The following is a 21372-nucleotide window of genomic DNA, read 5'->3' as shown; positions in this document are numbered from 1 at the left end:
TGTTTCAAGAGATTCCTGGTGCTTGGAGCTAATCTATGGCCTACCTATGAAATGGTGGCGATCTCTCTCTACTTTTCCAAAGGTGATCTAGGTCTACATGGAGATGAGTGAACCCTAGAGTAGTTTACTTCTTCTTCTTCGTCCTCAAGCTCACTTCTCAATGGCGAATGCATGGCTAGCTCATGGGCACGCAATGAGAGGTTGATTTCAGAGACTCGATCGACTGCATGCAGGAGACATGCTGCCACACATGCATCTCTCTCTCTCTTTCTTCAGAGTTTCAGTGTCATATGCTACAAGAATACACTTCAGTCTTCAGACAAAGTTGCTGAGCTACTGCTGCGATTGGTCGTAGAGGATCCTGCATTGTCCATGGTGACATGGACGTACCTCCATTGACGAGTCCAAGCTTGCTTTTGGAGGTATACTCCTACTACTACTCTGAGTATCTGACTGGTGGGGCCGGGTAGGAGCTGTGTGAGGAGGCAAGGAATACAGTTTGGAATGTCTGGAGATCTACAGGACCAAATGGTTACAAAAAGAGCAAAAGCGCAAAAGGTTAAAGACGAAATGCATGAGGAGAAGAAGAAAAGAGCATCATGGAGCTAAGACAGCAAATGGACCATGGTGCAAGTTTGGTATTCTTGGCTTGGCTTCACCACGTATCCATCTCACATGCATTATTCTACATGTTTCTTTTTCTCGCAGTTGATTCTAGAGACAGCAAACAACTACTGATGGATCCTAACTCAATAATGAATGAAAAAAAAAAGTCTTGTGATGATTGCCACCTACAGTAATTACAAGAATTGTGCATATTTTGTTCTTAGGAGGTACTTTCTCCGTTTCATAATGTAAAACTTTTTAGCATTGTCTATATTCATATAGATGTTAATGAATCTAGACAACATCTGTATAAATATGAAAAATGCTATAAAGTCTTACAATATGAAACGGAGGGAGTATTTACCAGGTATATAGACATTTATTTGTAATGTTAATCATGAGACCCGATTAACAATATGAACAAGTGAATGGTGTTATGGCGATCTCTACGGGTAGTATCACACTACCAGCGTATATATCTTGTAAAACCTATAAGAGAGGACGAAAGGAAAACTCAATATTTATGATATATAAACTATCTTTCTATATTAATTTCTGGCATTATTAATCCAAAATTCCAGCTACAAACATTTACTCCAACTTATCCTGGCAAAACTTACTGCCCATGCATCCACCACATGCAACAGATCGATTGTACATGCAAAACCTCGAGAAATCACGAATAAATCAACTGCTACCACCACCACAATATCACCTGAAGTCTAGCTCACTGATTAACCAAAGTCATCACTGACTAAGCACCTTCCTGATCTCTGCATCAAATTAAAGCAGCTGGCGCAGCTACTGCGGCTCTAGCTTCCTGGCACGAGCGATGTCGGCGGCGGCGGCGCCGCCTCTGCAGCAGGTCTCCTCGTCGCAGTTGCCGGCGATCCTGCCGGACTTGAGGTAGCCGAGCTCGACGCAGGTGTTCCCCGGGATGACGTGGTAGCCGACGTCCTGCACCGGGCTGTGCTCGCTGCAGACGGCGTAGGTGGCGTCGTCGAGGGTGCCGTCGCGGTAGACGATGAGGCCGTCGTCCTCCACTCCGTGGCTTCGCATCACCCGGAACACCTTGTCGAACACCCTGTCCTGCGCCGTCGTCACCGGCATGCACCTGATTTCGATTTCACGATGATCAAGAAGAGAAGAAGAAGGAAAGAAGGATCAAGAAATCAATTAAATGGAGGGATTCATCAATATCAAATCGTTTCTTATCTCCAAAGACGAATCATAAAATCGTGTCAAAAGTTCACTGAATTGGTTTTCAAGGATTTGATCTAACAATTACAGGTACAATCAATCAAGGGGTGAAAACAGTATGGAAATTTCCCGATCGTATCGTTTCCTTTTTGCAAAACTAATCTAAGAATGATATCTATACCGACTATTACCGTTTCTAAAATTTAGTTTTTCTAATTTTTATCAGCGTCGCATTAAAGTTGAAACTAAATAAACAAATTAGTAAGTATAAAAATTTTCAATCATTTAAAAAAAATAAAAAAATGATATCGTTTCCAACCGTTTTCATCCTCTAACACTAACAATCAGTTGCTCATTATGATTGGACCCGATGTTTAGGCTAGTCAGTATTTGGGCTGGCCTTTTTATCGTTGAATGTGGCTGGGCCTCTCAAGAAAAAAGCCCAACTACCTCACCACAACTAATGCCTTCTTTACCTTTTTTTTTTCCGAATATTTTTTGCAAGCGAAGATTTTTGGAACGATTTTTACCAGCTGTACTTGTACTTGGTTATGATATCTCCCTCTTTTACCTTTTTTTCCGAATATTTTTTTGCAAGTGAAGATTTTTGGAACGATTTTTTACCAGCTGTACTTGTACTTGCTCATGATATCTCTCTCTTTCGCATGACGAACAGAAATTTATCACGACTTTTTCAATAACACAAGGCACCAAATTAAAAAGGCTACAAGGCTTTAACCAAAGCATGACTTAACGTTTCCTTCATCTGAAAAACGAGTTAGCTTCTCAGCCTTTTTATGCAGCAGTATCTATCATCATATCCTGGATAATTAATTATCCACACTAGCGAGATTAATAGCAGGATCAGCTTCGATGTGACAAACCAAAGCCGTCATCAAAATCACACAAAAAAAATCACACGCTAATAATAGCTGAAGTTCAAGAAAGCGATCACGATGTATACACCGATCGATTTTCTAGCGAAACCGCACCAAAAAGCGTCAGAGACACACCTAACACGAGATTAGCGTTCACCTAATCAACCTTTCCCATCCTAATATCAATATCACTAATCACACGCTAAACAATCCATCCGATTCATTACAGCGGGAAATTCTCAACGGAGAAAATTTCATCAAAAAGGTTCATATAATATTAGTTTATTTTTAAATTCTCAACGGAGAGAAAATTACATAAAGAAGATTCATATAATATTAGTTTCTTTTTAAATTCTCGACGAAGAAAATTTCATAAAAAAGTTCATATAATATTAGTTTCCTTTTGTATTTTGAGTTGAATTGGATGGGATTGAGATGACAATGTCTACGTGGACGATGCAACAAGCGTGCAACAGCAACAGGCTAAAAAGTTGGTAGAAAAAAACAAGAAAGAAACAAAAAAAAGAGGAGAAGAATCCGGCCATGGCGGGGGGAGGAGGAGGAGGGGACTGACCTGACGTGGAAGAGGCTGGCCACGCGGAGGGCGCCGAGGTAGAACTCGACGGCGCCGAGGAACGCCTGGTACGTGCGGAGGTGGAGCGCGTCGACGCGCGGGCACGGCAGCCGCGGCCGCGGGCCGAGCCACCCCACGCCGGCCGCCACCGCCGCATTGCCGCTCCGCCGCCGCCGCCCCGCCGCCGCGACCCCGATGAACGCGTACTCCCTCCACGCCACCGGCTGCCCCGCGCCCGCCGCGCCGCCGCCCTGCGTCGTCGTCGGTGGCGGCGGCGTGGGCAGCGCGACGAACCCGGCGGCGGCGAGGATGGGCTCGAGCTCGACGTGGGTGAGGATTGGGCGGAACGTGGCCGAGTCCCACAGGGACAGCTTCTTGGCAGCCTCCTGCATCGTCAGCCTCATGTCCCGTGGCCCCCTTCCTCCTCCTCCCGCGCCGCCGCCCATCGCCGCCATGGGAGGAGAGGTTTCTCTTGGGGTTTATCTCGGTGGATGGACGCGTCACCCACACCTCGCGTTTTATTTATGTTCGCGATGAAGACTTCTCTTGAGATTATTTGAATCAAAAAAAAATTAAAAAGAGAAGATTTTGGGGAAAAAAAATTAAATTAGGAGAGGGAGCAGCGAAAGGTGGGCGTCGTGAGAGATGAGAGAGGGAGATGCATTGGGATTCTCTCTGCTCGGCAAATATTTTTGGAGGGTTCAGGGCCGTGATAAACGCTCTCTGCACCCGGAAATTGGAAGAGGAGGTGTAAAACTTTCTCTAATAGTGACACTGACATGTGGGGCTACGACTATTTATTTGTATACAAAGTGGTTAGTTTGAATTGTGAATTCCCGCGCAATGGTGGATAATAGTGGTCGAGTTTGAGACGTGAATTCAATGAGAGCTATGTACGCTTTACGCCGACATGCTAAAACGGAAAGAGTTTCCTTGTGTGAATATAGAAATTCAATGCACGTTGTCTAGCCGCCATAAGTAGAACCGTTAAGTTTTGCGTATAAAATAGTCGCGTGAAGTAGTCGCTTTGTGTGGTTATATTGAATTAGGAAGATTTTTCTTATCCAAACAATGCAATTCAATGTGTCGTATGCTGCCGTCCTACGAAACAAACGGTGCGTATCTAGTCAATATACGATTCTCGATCATCATCAGAGAGAAGCCGTTCTACGGTGACGCACGGTGGAACAGACCCTGTATGAGCTAGATGTTTAATGAAATATATCTTCTGTATGCATTCATTGATATGAAAACGTCATCTTTATACATAAAAGCAATAATTCAATAAATATTGTGTGGAAAAATAAATTCAATAAATTTATGCTAGTGTCCTTTTGTGAATAAAATAGACATTGGCATACAGAGTAGTGATATGTAAGCCACCAAGATAAATACCACGTTAGCAAACGCGTGGAATTCATATGTATCCAAATTTTTCATAACTCCAATATTATCTCCTACAATAACTGTCTCAAAGCAAATCTGGTACATATTTAGAATCACCTTAATAAAAATATCTTGTAGATATTCAAATCTACCATAATAAATCACCTTAAAAACAAACCATGTATAGGATATTAGGATATCCCAAAACCTCCTATCTTGGCCACAAATTCTTTAAAACCATCCTTTTAATGAGATGCCCCACCTGTCAGTGAAACGGCCCCGGGAAGTAGGAAGTCGGCGGCGCTCGCGTGGCCGTAGCCGCGGCGTCGACGCAAGAGCGGCCAACTCGGTGGCGGTGGCGTTGGCGTTGGCGTTGGCGTGGGCGTGCGTGAGCATCGCATCAACCAACTGCGACGCTGGCATGCGATGCGACGCCGCCCGAGCAGGCAGCCGCTGACGCCTCCTCCCGCAACGCCGCACGCACGCGCGCGCGCACGGCGCGTTGCCGCTGCCGCTGCCTACCGCGCGCGCGCGTGCGTTTCTTTGGCCTGCGCTTGCGGCTCGCGCTGCGGTTGTCGCCGCCGTGGGCGGGGCGCGTCTCGCCGAGTGCGCGTGATGCCGCTGCTGGTGAGACGGGACGAGACCGGGCGCGGTGTGCAGTGGCCGCGGCATCAGCGTGCGTGGCGTGGCGGCGCCGAATCCCGAGAGGACGGGCAAAGGCGGCCAGGTCTCGAGCTCTTTTGGTACATGTTTTGGCTTGCAGATTATCGTGTCGACAAGCAATGGACATGGGTCAGGGTCACGTTCATGCTTCGATCTTTAAAATCAAATTCAGTTTTTTCACTTGAATTTCGCACGAAAAAATCATTGGCTTGAACTCAGGACTGCAGTTTTAATCATCTGGGAAGTGTACAACCATACCAAATCTTCAAAAGTGAAAAAGAAAAAGAGAACACTTGCGATCGGCACAGGATAAAAACCAGACGCCCTGAGCCCCTGACGCAGTAGACTACACAGCTATTCCCTTCGTCCCACTAATATTTTATTTTTAAAACGTTTGATCATTCGTTTTATTTAAAAAAATTATAAACAAATTTAAAAAAGTTAGCCACACACAATAATAAAATATTTTTAAATAAGATGAAGAGTAGACTTTGTATCAAAAACTGAAAAATGGAGCCTTTGTGGCACAGAGGGAGTAGCTACTAGTTTCTTCTCTTTTTTTTCTTTATTTAAATATTTTTCCCTCCTAAACTACTTATCCGTTGTATGACCCGATCACATTGTTATATTCGTTGTAATTAAATCTTTATAACAAGATATCATATGATTATATTTTGATAAAAAAAACATGTGTTTTAAACCGTTAAAACTTAATTTTTCATACGCGATAGTGATATATTTCAACGTGTTTCACAAAAATCACGCAACTAAGTGCACCTACGAACAATATTCTCTATGCATGCATTTATCGATCTTCAAAACGAATATTTTTCCTAAACTACTTATCTAATTTATGATCCAATCACACTGTTGTATTCATTATAATTAAATTAAAAAAATATATCACGTGATCATATTCCGATGAAACTATAACAAATATTTCAGGCTCTCATCGGATGGCCTATTCAGTCAAAGAAAAAAAAAACCAAATTTGAATTTTCAAACTTAATTTTAACATTTTTTGAGATACTTTCAACGTAGTTCCTTTTTCAGCATTGGCTTTTAAGTCACCGAGTACACATACATAAAAGTTTTACCTACAATTCATCTTTATTATCTAATAAGCCGTTTTGGCTTATTACGAAAAAAAGCCAAACGATGGAGCCCTCAATCCATTAACACTCAATGTTTCAACGTGTTTCTACTATGTTCCAAATAATTTTAAATGTTTTAGTGACCGATTTTTTCACTATGTAGAACTCAATGTTTCACCGGTGATCATCCGGAACACAGGACCATTCGATTTTTTAAAGAAGCAATCGGATGTTTGATTTGGAGTGTCCTCCTAAAGAAAAGAGAAAAAAGGAAAAACAATTGTATGGGCATCGGCCTCTCGGGCCCCGCCACGAGCTGCAAAGCCCCTCCCTCCGCGGCCGCCGCCACGAGCCCACGGCTCTCGCTTCTCATCTCACCTGCTCGCAATGGCGAGCAAGAAGAGCTCGACGCAGGCGTCTCCCATGGCCGCCGCCGCCGCCAGCCTTCTCCTCGGTCTCCTCCTCGTCCTCCCCGTGCCAGCCATCTCGTCGTCGGACGCGGAGGAGGCGGTGGTCTCCCGGTTCCGGGAGTACCTCCGCATCGACACGGCGCAGCCGGCGCCGGACTACGCCGCGGCGGTGGCGTTCCTCCGGGGGCAGGCCGGCGCCGCGGGGCTCGAGGCGCGCACGCTCGAGCTCGTCGCCGGCAAGCCCCTGCTGCTGCTCCGGTGGCCCGGGCGGCGCCCGTCGCTCCCTTCGCTGCTCCTCAACTCCCACACCGACGTCGTGCCGTCGGAGCCGCACAAGTGGGACCACCCGCCCTTCTCCGCCGCCCTCGACGAGGCATCCGGCCGCATCTACGCGCGTGGCTCCCAGGCAAGATTCGATTTCTTGTCTCCAAGATTGCTTAAAATCTCTATTTTTGGTTGTTTGGTGAACTCTAGCTATGTGGTCAGCATGTTCCTTGTAATCATTTGAGCTATGCGATTTTAGTTTTTCCATCAATAAGTTCGTTTGATCCGTATTTAAGTTAGGGCTATTTGGCTGGAATTATCCCCATACATCAGTATCCTGCGAAAGGCAGCAAACTATGCATCTGTAGGTGTGTGTTATTCTTGGCCTGTCATCAGCAAGAGGTGATTCTTTTGCCAGTGATTTTTCCCACAGATGATTTTTGTTGCTCGAATTTCTTATAGGTGCTGTAGTCACTAGTTTCGGTTTAAAGTTCTTGATATCCATACTCCCTGTGTCCTAGTAACCTCCAGTTAAAGTGGAAGTGTGAAGGGCATACAACTTTGTGAACCTAGTTTACTAAAGATACAACCTTCAATACGGTGTCTGAAAGCCACTACTTATGGTTCTATATGCATATCCATGTGGACTTTCCCGACAGGTATTTTTCAGAAAATAAAGCATCTTAAAATTTAGTTGTTTTTGTCTTGTATTCCATTAGTCCATTTTGCTTCATTCAGTTGATCGAAATGATTGAGTGGTTTGACATGCATGATCCTATTAGGTAACATTCGGAGCATTTTTGCTGTGAAATTTCTCATGCCAGCTCTTAGACTGTGCAGAAAGCTAATACAAGGCATGGCTATTTATTTTATCTAAGATATCTTTTAATGTTTTCGGTGGTTATTGCAGGACATGAAGTGCGTGGGGATGCAGTACCTTGAAGCCATCCGCCGTCTCCGTAGTGCAGGCTTTATCCCAGATCGGAATATCTATCTTACATTTGTTCCAGATGAAGAAATTGGTGGGCATGAGGGTATAGAAGCATTTGTTGCATCAAAGGAGTTCAAAGACATGAATATAGGTTTGGTTCTCGATGAAGGGCTTGCATCACCTGGGGAGGAGTACCGCGTGTTCTATGGGGAGCGTAGTCCTTGGTGGCTTACTATTAAAGCTAAAGGAGCCCCAGGGCATGGTGCAAAGCTGTATGATGGTAGCGCAATGGAGAATTTGATGAAGAGTGTGGAAGCAATTAGGAGGTTCAGAACATCACAGTTTGATTTGGTCAAGTCCGGAGCAAAGGCTGAAGGGGATGTTGTATCAGTGAATCTTGCATACTTGAAGGCTGGCACACCGACACCAACAGTTAGTTGTTCCATTTTTCCTTCCACTCATGCGCTAAGTTGTAGTTTTTACCTTTAGGAAGTGAGGTGTAACCTGATATTTTACCATACACCATTAACAGTCCAAAACATCAATATCTTGAATAACTGACCTCGTCCTCACTTCCTAGTGTGATGTATCCTATCATATTCATGACTCTCATTTCCAGACGGCATATTCCATAAATTGTTTATTTGGTATTTTTCTTGACTACTGATTGTATATTTTCTACTGTTGTTTGTATTGTTTTTTTTTTGTTATTGATATTAAGAATCTATTGTGTATTGCAGGTTCTGTCTCTCCTATAGATGAGAAAAATACAATAAAGGAATAATAACCCACCTGCTAAAAAAAGAGTTCAACATGCTTGTGACTAGCTGCTATTTTAATTTTGCACCAGCATTAATCTAATCCAACTACCTTGTTTCGTTGCTAGTTGGTTGAGTCAGTATCAGTTCTATAAGGACTGTAAAAACAGAAATACAAATTGAGTTTGTAGTCACACTCGTCTTCTGAATCTTAGACTTTTGTTTCCAGCCATTCTTGGAGTTGTAGAATTGTTCATTTCCATTTTATGCTTTTATGTATGATTCATCCATTATAATTATTAGCTTATGTTATGGGTTTTAGTGGTTGTAGTTGATGAGTTTTCCTTGACTTCTCTTTTTCAGGGTTTTGTCATGAATCTACAACCATCTGAAGCAGAGATAGGTCTAGACATCCGACTCCCTCCTAGTGTTCATACCGAGGCTCTAGAGAAGCGTCTTGCTGAAGAATGGGCACCTTCTTCACGCAACTTGACATTTGAGGTATGATGTTCTTGGTAGGCCTAAGATTTGAAACTAATGCATGCTTAAACGTGTGATGTTTGTTACTTCTTGTTTGTTGTCATTGGGGAATAAATGGGATATGCTACCTGAAATATATGTCACTTTACATTCTTTTTTGGGACTTAAATCCATATATTAATTTGATTTTTTATGGACTTGCAATTAGCAAAGGATTTAGGCAACACACTTTTCAGAATAATTGTAAAACAATAAGATCATTCATGCAGTTTTTGTTTCATAGAATTCATTGGACTGTTGTTCTTTTGACAGTGTACTATTTTAACGATTTCGACTTGGGTGTCTTTGCTTGGGTGAATTAAAGTTCAAGCATTACATTGTGATGACCAAACAATGGAGCCTATCATCATGCAGTCTTTATTTGTTATTCTTTTTAATGATGCAATCTGCTAAATGTACGGCATGCTCTTAATTTAGTGTATCTTAGATAAGCCTATAATCATATATATTCTGGATGTCTGTTTGACAGTTCAAACAAAAGACCTCTGTACTTGACAACTTTGGCAAGCCAGCCGTCACCCCTGCTGATAGCTCAAATGTATGGTGGGCTCTATTTGAAGAGGCTGTGAAGAGAGCCGGTGGCAAACTTGGTAAGCCGGAAATATTCCCGGCCTCTACTGATGCTCGTTACTTTCGGGTGCTTGGGATACCAGCATTTGGTTTTTCTCCAATGACAAACACACCGATATTGCTCCATGATCACAATGAGGTTAGAATCACTTATCTTCATTTTGTATTTCTTATATCATATCTCTATCCCGTGAAATTCTCGAGCTGAAAGATGGATGGATATTGTTTGTTAACAGAGTGATTTATCTTTTGCCCTTTACAATATCATGTTTACAAACATGGATATCTAGTGGGCAAATGGCAACTCCACAATTGAAATCACAACGATAACAAGAAAAATACCAATACCAACATTGTTGACTCTATAACTTATTATGTTGCAGTTTCTGAGCAAAGATGAGTACCTCAAAGGGATTGGGATATACGAGTCTATCATCAGGACATTGGCCACTCTTAAGGACAGCAATGTCGACTACGAATCCAGGGCAGAGCTATGAAGAAAATGTTTAGGCAAAACCTGATACTGCCATAATTCTTGCAATCAGATGGAGCACAGAAACGTGTTTCGGCAAATCAACTGTGTTTTCTTACTGCTCCTAGGGTGGAATCGAAACTTCGAACACGATCGTTGTAAATTTTCATTGAAACCTGTTTAGATTTTAGAATAAATTGATCCTGCATTTGCAGTTAACCTGTATGCTTTTCGCAACTGCTGGTGCTGCTTGATGCATCATTGGCTCACTGCTGTAAAAAGAATAAGAAAAGTAAACCCACGCAATGCAATGCATGCTGTGTCAGAATGCACTTGTTTATGCCTGGAGTTGCTTTTGCTCCTGTGGAATGTGTTGAAATTCGCATGGAACTCGCTGAAATTCCAACCGAAAATTAATTTGGAGCCGCGTCGGAACGTCGAAAAAACCACGAAAACCGATCGGATTGCGTCGGCTTTGTAAACTGGTGACTGCGACAAAGCTCTGCTCATGAAAATGGCAGCTGAAAATTTCCTGTCCATACGCCGGTGGATGGATACAGAATTGCAGTCTTACATATTCATGTCACTACGCAGCAACGGACAACATGGTAGCACACATCACTCTTTTCACACCAGCATTTAGCAGCATTTTTTCTCTTTGCAACTGATGCTGAACCACACCACTAGGTTTCAGTGAAAGAGGAGTGCAAGAAAGAAAGAGCTAATCCGGTCAAAAAGATGAAGAACAAAAGTACAAAGAAGAAGGCAACAAAAGGAGATGAGAAACAGAAAGGACAAGACGGGAGGGAATGGATTCTTACTCTCTCGAGAGGATGTCCCCACGTGTATCTTTTCCTTCCAAATTCAATACAAATAGTTACGAAAAATTTTAACAAAATTTAATAATGTAGTGTATAGTGACATCTATTAGTTCATCAAATTCAAGTTTAGATTCGATCAAAACAAATTTATGAGTATTGCTATATACGTACGATTCAGTTGTACAACTTATGTACAACTAGAGACATGCAACCATTGATCAATCAAAGGAGAGCATGTTCAGATGCACTGCATCCGTTTACAGCCCTTGATCAAATTCATACGTGTGCATAGCAATTTCCCAAATTTATGTGTGAACTGTACTCTACTATTCATACTTCGAATTTATCTTCTTTTTATATATCTCAATGCGTGGATTAAGTCCGAACCAAAAATTTTGTGGAGCGATATATATGTTGTATGAGTGTCATTAAATTTTGAAAAACCGTCTAAATGGTTTCAAACAAATAATTAAGAAGGACATCTACTCGAGTGATAAAAACAGTTTCCTGGACAAAGATACAAGATGTGCAATGCAAATACTCAAATAGGGGACATAGAAAAGGAAAAAGGCCCACTGGGCTGAGAATTGGAGAGTCTGAGACAGCCTACCTCCCCTTCTCCACCATCTCATCCACGCCAACGCCGAAACAGAGCAAAGGCCAAGAAGCCCTAGCCAAGCCATGGTCGGTGGAGGCCGCCGGCGACAGTGACCGGCGAGGGCGAGGCGGTGCCGGCGGTGGTGGGGAGAGAGATGTCGGTGAGGATAAAGGCGGTTGTGGACAGGTTCGTGAAGGAGCTGAAGGAGGCGCTGGACGCGGACATCCAGGACCGCATCATGAAGGAGCGGGAGATGCAGAGCTACATCGAGGAGCGCGAGCGCGAGGTCGCCGAGCGGGAGGCCGCGTGGAAGGCCGAGCTATCCCGCCGCGAGGTAAACCAATCCCCCAATCGATGACTCTCGGCTCAATTCTTTTTCTCCTTTTTTGGTTCCAGTTATTCCCTGCATTATCTGTTCATAGTGTTCTATCTTGATGCAGTTGCAAGGTATTTTTTCCCCAATTGTATGTTGTTGCTTTAATTGTTCTTGTTAGTTCCTTACAATTTTGGCTTGAAATGTGATTGAGATGAAGATGATAGTAGTTGATACCAAAGTTGGTTGTTTCTTTGATGAATTGGTGTCACTGTGTCAAAAAAATTGTCAATGCCCTTCAGTTCCTTGCTAGGATGAACAAGTACATTGTAAGAGATTATTCCTTACCTTGCACTGTAGTCACTAGGGCAGCAAAAGGAATAAAGCTGGCCTCCTTGAGTTTACGTAGAGAATATAGACGACCATCCGAAAGCGAAAGGCGGAGATAAGGATGCAAGAAATGCCTAATAAGTAGGAAGCATATTAATCATAGTATTAATATGATTAATACTATTTAAGGAGCACTGTTTCATCTAGTAGTCATCAAGCGAGCAGAAAAGAACGTATCGTTCTAGTCTCCTTTGAGTTCATAAGCAGGAATGTCCATGCCTTTTTAGTTGTATGGTGTGGCTCATACACAGAATTAGAATTGCTGTGGCCTTTTTATTATGTAAAGTTATGACCTGATATTGATGTTTCCAGCAGAGAAAAAAATTGGCACATTGTCTTAGGAACTATATAGCTATTTGATTGATGTGGTTTCTTTTGGGAGAGGATAGAATCTTCCGAGGAAACAAATGACTCGGAATGCCAATACTAGCAGACTAATAGCGCATCTGGAAGAGAGAGTAACATGATTTGAAAGGGGTAGATGTGGACTACAAGCGGTCCTGATTCTGTAAACATTTTCATAGTCCATGCACCCCTAACAGTTGTACAATATAATTTACTTGTGAATCTGCACATAGTTTTGGTCACTCGCAGACTAACAAAGTTAATTATTCAACTAAAGATCTACTAGTCGAGTGCCTAGAGAGTGTCCATACATAATTGAGTGATCCATTTTTCAGTCCTGATGTTTTGCTTCGACTGCTGTTTTTTGCATGGTGACACTACTGAATATGGCATTCCATACTTGGTCTTTTGCAGGCAGAAATTGCGCGACAAGAAGCAAGGCTGAAAATTGAAAGGGAGAACTTGGAGAAAGAAAAGAGTGTCCTCATGGGAACTGCTTCAAGCCAGGATAACCAAGACGGGGCCCTGGAAATCACAGTCAGTGGTGAGAAATACAGGTGCCTTCGCTTCTCCAAGGCAAAGAAGTGAGATATGGGCTACAGAAGTTGACAAGAATAATCGTGGATGGTACACCAATAGTAGCATTTTTTAGCCTTAGATGTGATTCAAGCTTGGGTGCTTCATGAAATCCTGCAGTGTCCAAAAATGAGGAAAGATACTCCTCTCTTTTTATGGTGTAAGGTAGCTACCAGGCAGTGTAGTCTCTGCAGCCATCTGATTCCTCTTAATCGAATCATTGAGCATCAAAGGTGATCTGAGCCTGCCATTTGCGTGTCTTGGCATGTAGTAACATGGACTTATATTAGATCTAGCTTATGCTACAAATGGCTTCATGGCAACTTCTTCAGTATCAGAGACACCTCTTCTGTCTTGGGCTGTGTTTAATTCACACTAAAATTGAAAGTTTATTTGAAATTGGAACGATGTGACGAAAAAGTTGGAAGTTTGTGTGTGTAGAAAAGTTTGGATGTGATGGAAAAGTTGGAAGTTTGAAGAAAAACTTTGAAACTAATCACGGCCTTGACCATTTTTTCCGGTTAGCTATTGGGTTCAGAAAAGGAAGTTCTCAAAATTGTATACTCTGTGTTAGCTGTTGGGTTCAGAAGGTAAGTTTCGAAGGCCGAGTTTAGTTTCAAAATTTTTCTTTAAATTTTTAACTTTTTCATCACATCAAAATTTTTTTAACACACAAACTTCTAACTTTTCCATCACATCGTTTTTATTTCAACCAAAGTTATAATTTTGGCGTAAAAACGCACGCCAAGTTGAGTGTCAAAATGAAGACCTAACTTCACCTCCTAGTGGCCAGTACTTCAGACATGTGTGATGAGTACCCACCTGAACCTGACAACGACCGTTACCGGAAAAGCCAGAGGTTGTCCAGCAGATGATCATTAAAGAGCGTGATTTGCTCTCCTCAACCGTATTCCCTGCCAATCCGTTCACCTGCAATTTCTGCAGAGTTAAACTGCTGAACTGGGCGGTAGCAGTACTTCCAAGTTTTCAACCTCTCCAAGATAGTAACATCAAGAAAAAATATGGTTGAAGCACATTAAAAAAAATGCCACGTACTTCCTTCGTCCTAAAAAAAACTTAACCTAGGACCCCCTCCTCCTAGGACAATAAATCTGGACAAAAAGTAGTCCGAATTCATAGTCCTAGGAGTCCCAAAAAAAAAATCTCCCTAGGACCCCTTCTAGGACAATGAATCTAGACAAAGAGTAGTCCAGATTCATAGTCCTAAGAGGGGTATGTTAATTTTTTTTGGAACGGAGGGAGTACAGCTGATTATAAGCATTAATGGTTATTAACGGTTAAAAATGATTTGTGGATAAAACTTTTATGTCTATTTTAGCAACTTAGGAGTAGAAGCCAATGTAAAGAAACCCATCAAAATCAACCTTGGTCCCCTTTTTTTCTCTAACAAGAGTTGGATGAAAATTAAGATTTTCATGGCACGCTTTTCAATTGCTAAACGATGCGTTTCGTGTGAAAACTTTCTATATGAAAGTTGCTCTAAAATATCATATTAATCTATTCTTTAAGTTTATTTTAATTAAAACTCAATCAATCATACGTTAATACCAGATCGTTTTTGCGTAAAAAACTTAATCTTCATCTTCATTTTCAGAAGAAAAGAACACCACCTAAGATTTTAAATTCATATTTTGGTTGCCGTTGATAGACGATTAAGCGGTAAATGCAGGATTCCTCTGGTCCCAAAATAACTTTATTTTTTACTTATTTCACACATACCAATAGAAAAAAAATAAAAAACTAGAATACCCCTACTATATCAAATCCTAATACAATTATTTCTCCTTTTATCTACTAGTACTAGCAATGCATTTACTCTTTATTATTACAAACTTAGATACAATAATTATTTTAAAAAGTATTTTAAAACAAATGGGAAGACTAAAAATGAACTTATTGGGAGTATTGCACATACTCCCAACGATAGCAACCTGTCTACAGATCGTGTCAGTCTCCTGCAGCTGCAGCACAGCACATGCTCCCTCCGTTTGAAAATATTTAACACCATTGACTTTTTAACATATGTTTAACCGTTCGTCTTATTTAAAAAAGTATGTGAAATATATAAAACTATATTTGTACATGAAAGTATATTTAACAATGAATCAAATGTGAAAAGAATAAATAATTATTTAAATTTTTTGAATAGGACGAATGGTCAAACACGTATTAAAAAGTTAACGGTATCAAACATTTTGAAACGGAGGGAGTATATTGGGATCTACATCAAGCAAATCTAGTCAGCCATTTTGACACCTGTTAAGAGAGTGGAGACACTATGCAACCTAGGCTGTTTCTTCAGAATACAGCCCAGAGATCTCATCTCCTCTCCTCTCATCTCCCTGCATGTGCTGCTCAGTACTACCAAGGGGAACAAAAGAAAAGATAAAAGAGAGAGAGAAACAGGGACCAGCTAGGATCGCCAAAGAGAAGCATCTGTTCATCTGCAAACTGCATCTCACCATCTATCATTCACCGATCGGCTAAGCCCAATGCTTCAGCTCGGAACAGAGAGAATGCCATGTGGGCCATGCGCCTAGCTGGCCCCACATGCCAGTGACAGAGCCCCAAGGGAGGCCATGAGCTCGTGCAACAAGTTGATCTATAGCCCCAGCTGCACAAAGCTCAGAAGTGGCTGGCAGGATGGCGTTATCCGTAGGCAGGGCCAGCACGCAGCAGCATGTGTGCAAGTGCAACCGCTTAACCTCCAAAAAAATATGTTGTGGTGGCCAAGGTGGCAACAAGCTCAGTATCCCCAGCCATGCCAACCTTTGTCCTAAAATAATTCAAATCCTATCTATGTTCCCCATGGTTTGGCATATTCATATGCTTATTAGCCAAAATTTGAATTTTCAACATTAAATTTAAAGCTGATTTTGAGGTTTTTATCGAATTTTATTTTTTAGCCTTTGCTTTTAGATCGCTAAAAACACACATATATAAATTTTTTATTCACAAATTACTTTTCGTTTGTAAATATACCGTTTGGCTTATTCCACCAATATGTCAAACGATGGCACCCTATAAGTCTAAGCAAACACTTATTTTAGATTCATAGTTAGAATTAATAAACACTTATTCAGGTTTGTAGTTAGAATTGAGTTTTTAGATGGAGTACAAGGAGAAAAATATAAGGTCTCTCGTTATTCGATGAATCATTTTGATCTTATTTTAGATGAATTGCAAATTCTAAACTAATATAATTTAATACACAAGCTTTAAATCCATGATCCGAAACTTTGTCAAAAAGGCCTATAACGTGGCTTTCTTTTGGTGAAGCTTACGTAGAGAATGTGGGGGTTTCCGAGGGATTATTCCCCAATTCTCGATTTATTATGAGGATAACACGTTCCCATGGATGAAGAACGTCACCAATAAATGAAGTAAATAAGATAGAGAGGTAAATCGTCTCAATGTATCTATATATCTATATATCAATTGGATGCTCCAAGAAATTTTTCGCATTATAATAAAAAAGATCTGCTACCTATTAATCAGATGGATCGTATAATCATAATTGTATACCGTATTAAGAGCCTGTGGTAAATAAAACAACAGTTGAGAATATCAATATATTACTTTCGTAATTCGGAATTAATACATATAAAACCGTATCTATTTTGGACTCTTAATTTAGTACTACATTATTACTTTAGTTTTAAAATTCGTAGTTAAGTTGTAACCGGCCTTTTTTAACCCAAAATTATAATATGATTAGAAATCAATACTACTAATAATTAAAGGTGCAATTTAAATGGATACATTTTAATCTAAGCCGCTATATCTGTTCTTTTAAAAAATAAAATCAATATATTTTCTAAGAAGAAATTGTATGCGTGTTGGGGATTAAACACGAGACCTTAGAGTTGTAACCACAGACCATTTGTCACTGCACTATCAAAACATGTCACCGTAAATATGCAGAAAAGGCTTTTTTTTTATTGTCTTGATCTTAGATTTCTCTTTCAAGGATTACTATTCTACGACATTCGTGCTCCTCTCGAGTTTCTTTTTACCGTGCCTGAATTCGTCGACAACGTAAATACTCAACACAAATTTGGAGATATTCAGTACTACTAACCTGTTGGGCACTGTACTACTGTGGTTGAAAACGTCATGCACACACTCCTGAACAATGTTAATGTAGGATATAGGAACATCAACATGGTTAACGTAGGATTTGAACAATGTTTTAGCATCTGAAACCCACACAGATACCACCAACCAAATCTACCCTACACACCTCCTTCTGGTTCAAGGAGGGATCAAAAGAAAAAAGCTGGTCACTTTTTACATTTCTGCTCACCAATCTTTCTCCCAAGAAAACCAGCAACCAAAAAATGAATCAATCAACCAACCAAAACAACCAAACCGAGTGGTATAATAAGGAGATGATGAGATAGGACAGGACAGCACTGTCCATCCATCCTTCCATCTCTCTCTCTCTCTCTCTCTCTCTCTCTCTCTCTCTCTCTCTCTCTCATCCCAAGGCAAGCTGCTGCTGCATCCTCCATTCCGATCCGTTGCGTTGTTCTAACGTGGAAGAAGATTGGAGCTTTGTGCTTCTGGTTTTTCTTTTTTTTTTTCCAATTTCCCCATCCCAAGAACAGCAAGAACAACCCACGGCACAAAGCTCGGAGAAAGAAAGAGAGAGAGAGAGAGAGGGGCAAATTTTGCTCCAATTCGACAGGATCTTGTCATTTGTGTGTGTTTTGTTCTCCTTTTTTGGTGATTCTTGGTTGGGGGAGTGTTTGTGAGTGAGTTCTTGAGGTTGGTAGATTCGCATTTGGGGAGGCAATTCTTTCGTTCTTGGATCGATCTAGAGTTACTGGTGTTGCAGAAAAAGTTGTTGCTCGCTTTCTTCTTCTTCTTCTTTTTTCTGGGGTCCAAAAGCTTTGATCTGCGTCACACACCTGTGGTTCTTCTTATCCTCAAGGCATCCGAGGTGACCACGGGCGACACGTGACGAGCAGTTGGCGATGGCGAGAAAGAGCAGCGGCGAGAGGCGGATTCGAGCATAAAGAGGGGGAGAGGGAGATCCCCTTGCGGGTGTTCGTCGCCGCGGTGAGGAAGGAGATCGGATTCCGCTTTGCTGAGTTGAGGAAATGGGCGCCGTGGGGGTGGAGGCCTGGGTGTTCGACACAGTGGATGGGTTGGTCGGGGAGGTGATGCGGCTGCACCGGTCGCTGCCGGCGCGGCCGGCGGTGGAGGAGGTGGAGGCGGCGGAGGCGCTGGCGGTGGCGGCCGACCGGGAGGAGCGGGCGCGCGCCGACGCCGTGGCGCGGCTGCGCAGGTCCCCCGCCGTGCCCGGCGAGCTCCTCTGCGTCGCCCAGGAGATGCACCGCGCGCTCGCCGGGTTCCAGTGCCGCGAGCAGAAGCGCGACGCCGCGCGCCTCCTCGAGCTCGAGGCGCTCCACACCCTCTTCGACGACCTCATCCAGCGCGCCTCCCAGTGCCTCCCCTCCACCTCCACCCGCGCCGCGCCGCGCATCGCCGCACCCGCTGCCGCCACCACCACCACCAGCACCGCTGCCGCCGGCTCGTCGTCGTCGTCCGCCGTGGGCAACGCCGAGCTCCACGCCTCGTCGGGCACCAATGGGTTCACGGCGAGCAGGGTGGCGGGGACGAGCACGAGCACGGGGCGCGTCTCCATGGACGACAGCTATGTCAGGAAGGCGAAGGCAGCAATGTGGGATGGTGGAGCTGCGGCGACGAATTCCCATCTGCCGCGAGGACCCGTCGAAGCGAATTCCGTCGCGGTTCGAGCGGATGGCAATTATGGTGAGAGCACTTTCTGCTTTTGAATTGCTTCTGTTTGCCAGAATTGTGGTGAAATGAATTGGTTTGGTGTACTTTCTTGGGAATTATTAGATGTTTTATGAGTGAAAAGTCATAAGTTGGAAGCATGTGCGGCGATTGTTTATACACTCTATGCCTACAAAATTGAATGTTTCTTAGCTATCAAACTAGACAATGTTTGTTAATTGGATAATTAATTGAACATGTTAAATATTAGAGTTGGAATATGTTTGTGTATGGACTGATTCATTGGTTGATGATTGGAATTGTAGGGGATGATAATGAGAAATTGAGCCTTATTAAGCTAGCTAGCATGATTGAGGTATCTGCGAAGAAAGGTGCTCGGGATATTAACCTTCAAGGCAAACTCATGGCGCAGATTGAGTGGCTACCTGATTCAATTGGAAAGCTCACTGGGCTAGTTACCCTTGATATTTCGGAAAACCGGCTGCTGGCTTTGCCAGACGCAATCGGGAAGCTCTTTTCTTTGGCCAAGCTTGATATTCATGCTAATCGAATCAGTCAGCTCCCTGAATCAATTGGGGATCTCCGCAGCTTGATTTACCTCAACATGAGAGGTAATCAGCTCTCGTCATTGCCTTCTAGCATTGGCAGGCTGTTAAATCTTGAGGAGCTTGATGTGGGTTCCAACGGGCTTTCGTCACTCCCTGATTCAATAGGAAGCCTTACACGACTGAAGAAGCTAATCATCGAGACAAACGACCTTGATGAGTTGCCTTACACCATTGGTCACTGTGTTTCACTGGTTGAACTGCAGGCAGGTTATAATCACCTAAAGGCTCTTCCTGAGGCGGTTGGAAAGCTAGAGTCTCTAGAGATCCTCTCCGTGAGATATAACAATCTCAGGAGCCTTCCAACTACAATGGCCTCTCTCACTAAACTGAAGGAGGTCGATGTGAGCTTCAACGAGCTCGAGTCAATCCCTGAGAACTTCTGCTTTGCTACCTCTCTCATTAAACTGAACGTTGGGAACAATTTTGCTGACCTACAATATCTGCCTCGTTCTATTGGCAACCTTGAGATGCTGGAAGAGTTGGATATGAGCAACAATCAGATTAGGGTTCTTCCGGATTCTTTTGGAAACCTAAAGCATCTCCGTGTGCTCCGTGCAGAAGAGAACCCTTTACAAGTGCCACCAAGGGATATAGCTTTAAAGGGAGCTCAGGTATTTCTCACTAATTTACCTTGAGTTATATATTGGTCATCATTCTTTATGTAGTTTAGTGACTTCTTTTTTTATGTTGTGTAGGCTGTCGTTCAATACATGTCTGATGCTTCCAAGAGAACTACAAAGTCAGAGCCAATGAAGCCAAAGAAGACCTGGGTCCACTTTTGCTTTTTCTCCAGGCCTAACAAAAGAAAGCATGACCGGATAGACAATGCAACATGATATATGGAGGCTAGGTGAGCAGTGAACAATTGTTCTCCTCTTCAGTTGCTTACTGTCATCAGTACCGGTTATATGATTTGCCCAGAGCCTGCTCTTTGGTGATGGGGCAGCAGGTTTCTGTTGTAGAACAGAGATATGCTTAGATCAAATCAGGCTTATTTGCTCTCCTTTCTACTATGATATTTCAGCTTTGAGTAACCTTAGACCAAAGAATCAGCAAGCTGTGTAATTTCTATGATTCTGGCTAGGTGAACAGAAGGTTATACTATACTGTTGAATCCCATAGGCCTATCTGCAACCTATCCAGGCTATCCATAAGAAAAGTGTTAATACAACCATAATCAAGATTGCTGTCCTTTCCTGTTTTGATTTGCTGATTGATTCTTTTGGAGATCAATATATTCAACTGTATCTGTTAAATTCTTCTGCAGGATACAAGATGTCGCATAGCTTAACCTTCTGCTCATGACTTGGGGCTTCTTCAGTACAGTCAGCCTTCAGAATATGGTGGTTTAGCTCTGTTAGCGCGTACTCTTTTTGAATTCTTACTGTTATGTGCATTCTGGATTTTGGTTTTTGCAACTTGTATTTGAGTGTACCATCTTGGCGGGTGCGAAATTAGAAAGCACGGCACTTTGCTTATGTTGTTTCGTTTCTATATGATTTTTTCTTGTAGAAATGGTGTATTGTCTTTATTGAAAGGCAGAATGGAGAATTCAAAGACTCCTGTGGCTAATTGAGCAATGCAACTA

General features: G+C 42.5%; 4 protein-coding genes across 4 annotated transcripts; 3 read left to right on the top strand and 1 right to left on the bottom strand.

Moving 5' to 3' along the window:
• Positions 1-1152: 1152 nt before the first annotated feature.
• Positions 1153-3809, bottom strand: LOC127782415 (uncharacterized). The gene is made up of 2 exons (XM_052309597.1): positions 3259-3809; positions 1153-1720 (listed from the first exon to the last, which is right to left on the bottom strand). Exons 1-2 carry the CDS (start codon positions 3711-3713, stop codon positions 1408-1410), a joined length of 768 nt encoding a protein of 255 aa, XP_052165557.1. The 5' UTR covers positions 3714-3809; the 3' UTR covers positions 1153-1407.
• Positions 3810-6710: 2901 nt separating this feature from the next.
• LOC127782403 (uncharacterized) lies at positions 6711-10686 on the top strand. Its single transcript, XM_052309584.1, has 5 exons — positions 6711-7217; positions 7986-8438; positions 9128-9265; positions 9774-10013; positions 10258-10686. Exons 1-5 carry the CDS (start codon positions 6789-6791, stop codon positions 10369-10371), a joined length of 1374 nt encoding a protein of 457 aa, XP_052165544.1. The 5' UTR covers positions 6711-6788; the 3' UTR covers positions 10372-10686.
• A 1062-nt stretch (positions 10687-11748) lies between these two features.
• Positions 11749-13723, top strand: LOC127782418 (uncharacterized). The gene is made up of 2 exons (XM_052309600.1): positions 11749-12099; positions 13228-13723. The coding sequence occupies exons 1-2, from the start codon at positions 11920-11922 to the stop codon at positions 13399-13401; spliced, it is 354 nt and encodes a 117-aa protein (XP_052165560.1). The 5' UTR covers positions 11749-11919; the 3' UTR covers positions 13402-13723.
• A 4012-nt stretch (positions 13724-17735) lies between these two features.
• LOC127782399 (plant intracellular Ras-group-related LRR protein 4) lies at positions 17736-21372 on the top strand. The gene is made up of 4 exons (XM_052309579.1): positions 17736-19191; positions 19482-20395; positions 20480-20634; positions 21052-21372. Exons 1-3 carry the CDS (start codon positions 18516-18518, stop codon positions 20618-20620), a joined length of 1731 nt encoding a protein of 576 aa, XP_052165539.1. The 5' UTR covers positions 17736-18515; the 3' UTR covers positions 20621-20634; positions 21052-21372.

Source organism: Oryza glaberrima, chromosome 8 (genome assembly GCF_000147395.1).
Source record: "Oryza glaberrima chromosome 8, OglaRS2, whole genome shotgun sequence".
In the NCBI taxonomy this organism is placed as follows: Eukaryota; Viridiplantae; Streptophyta; class Magnoliopsida; order Poales; family Poaceae; genus Oryza; species Oryza glaberrima.
Note: the sequence above shows the minus strand (reverse complement) of the source record. Positions and strands in the feature narration are given on the sequence as shown.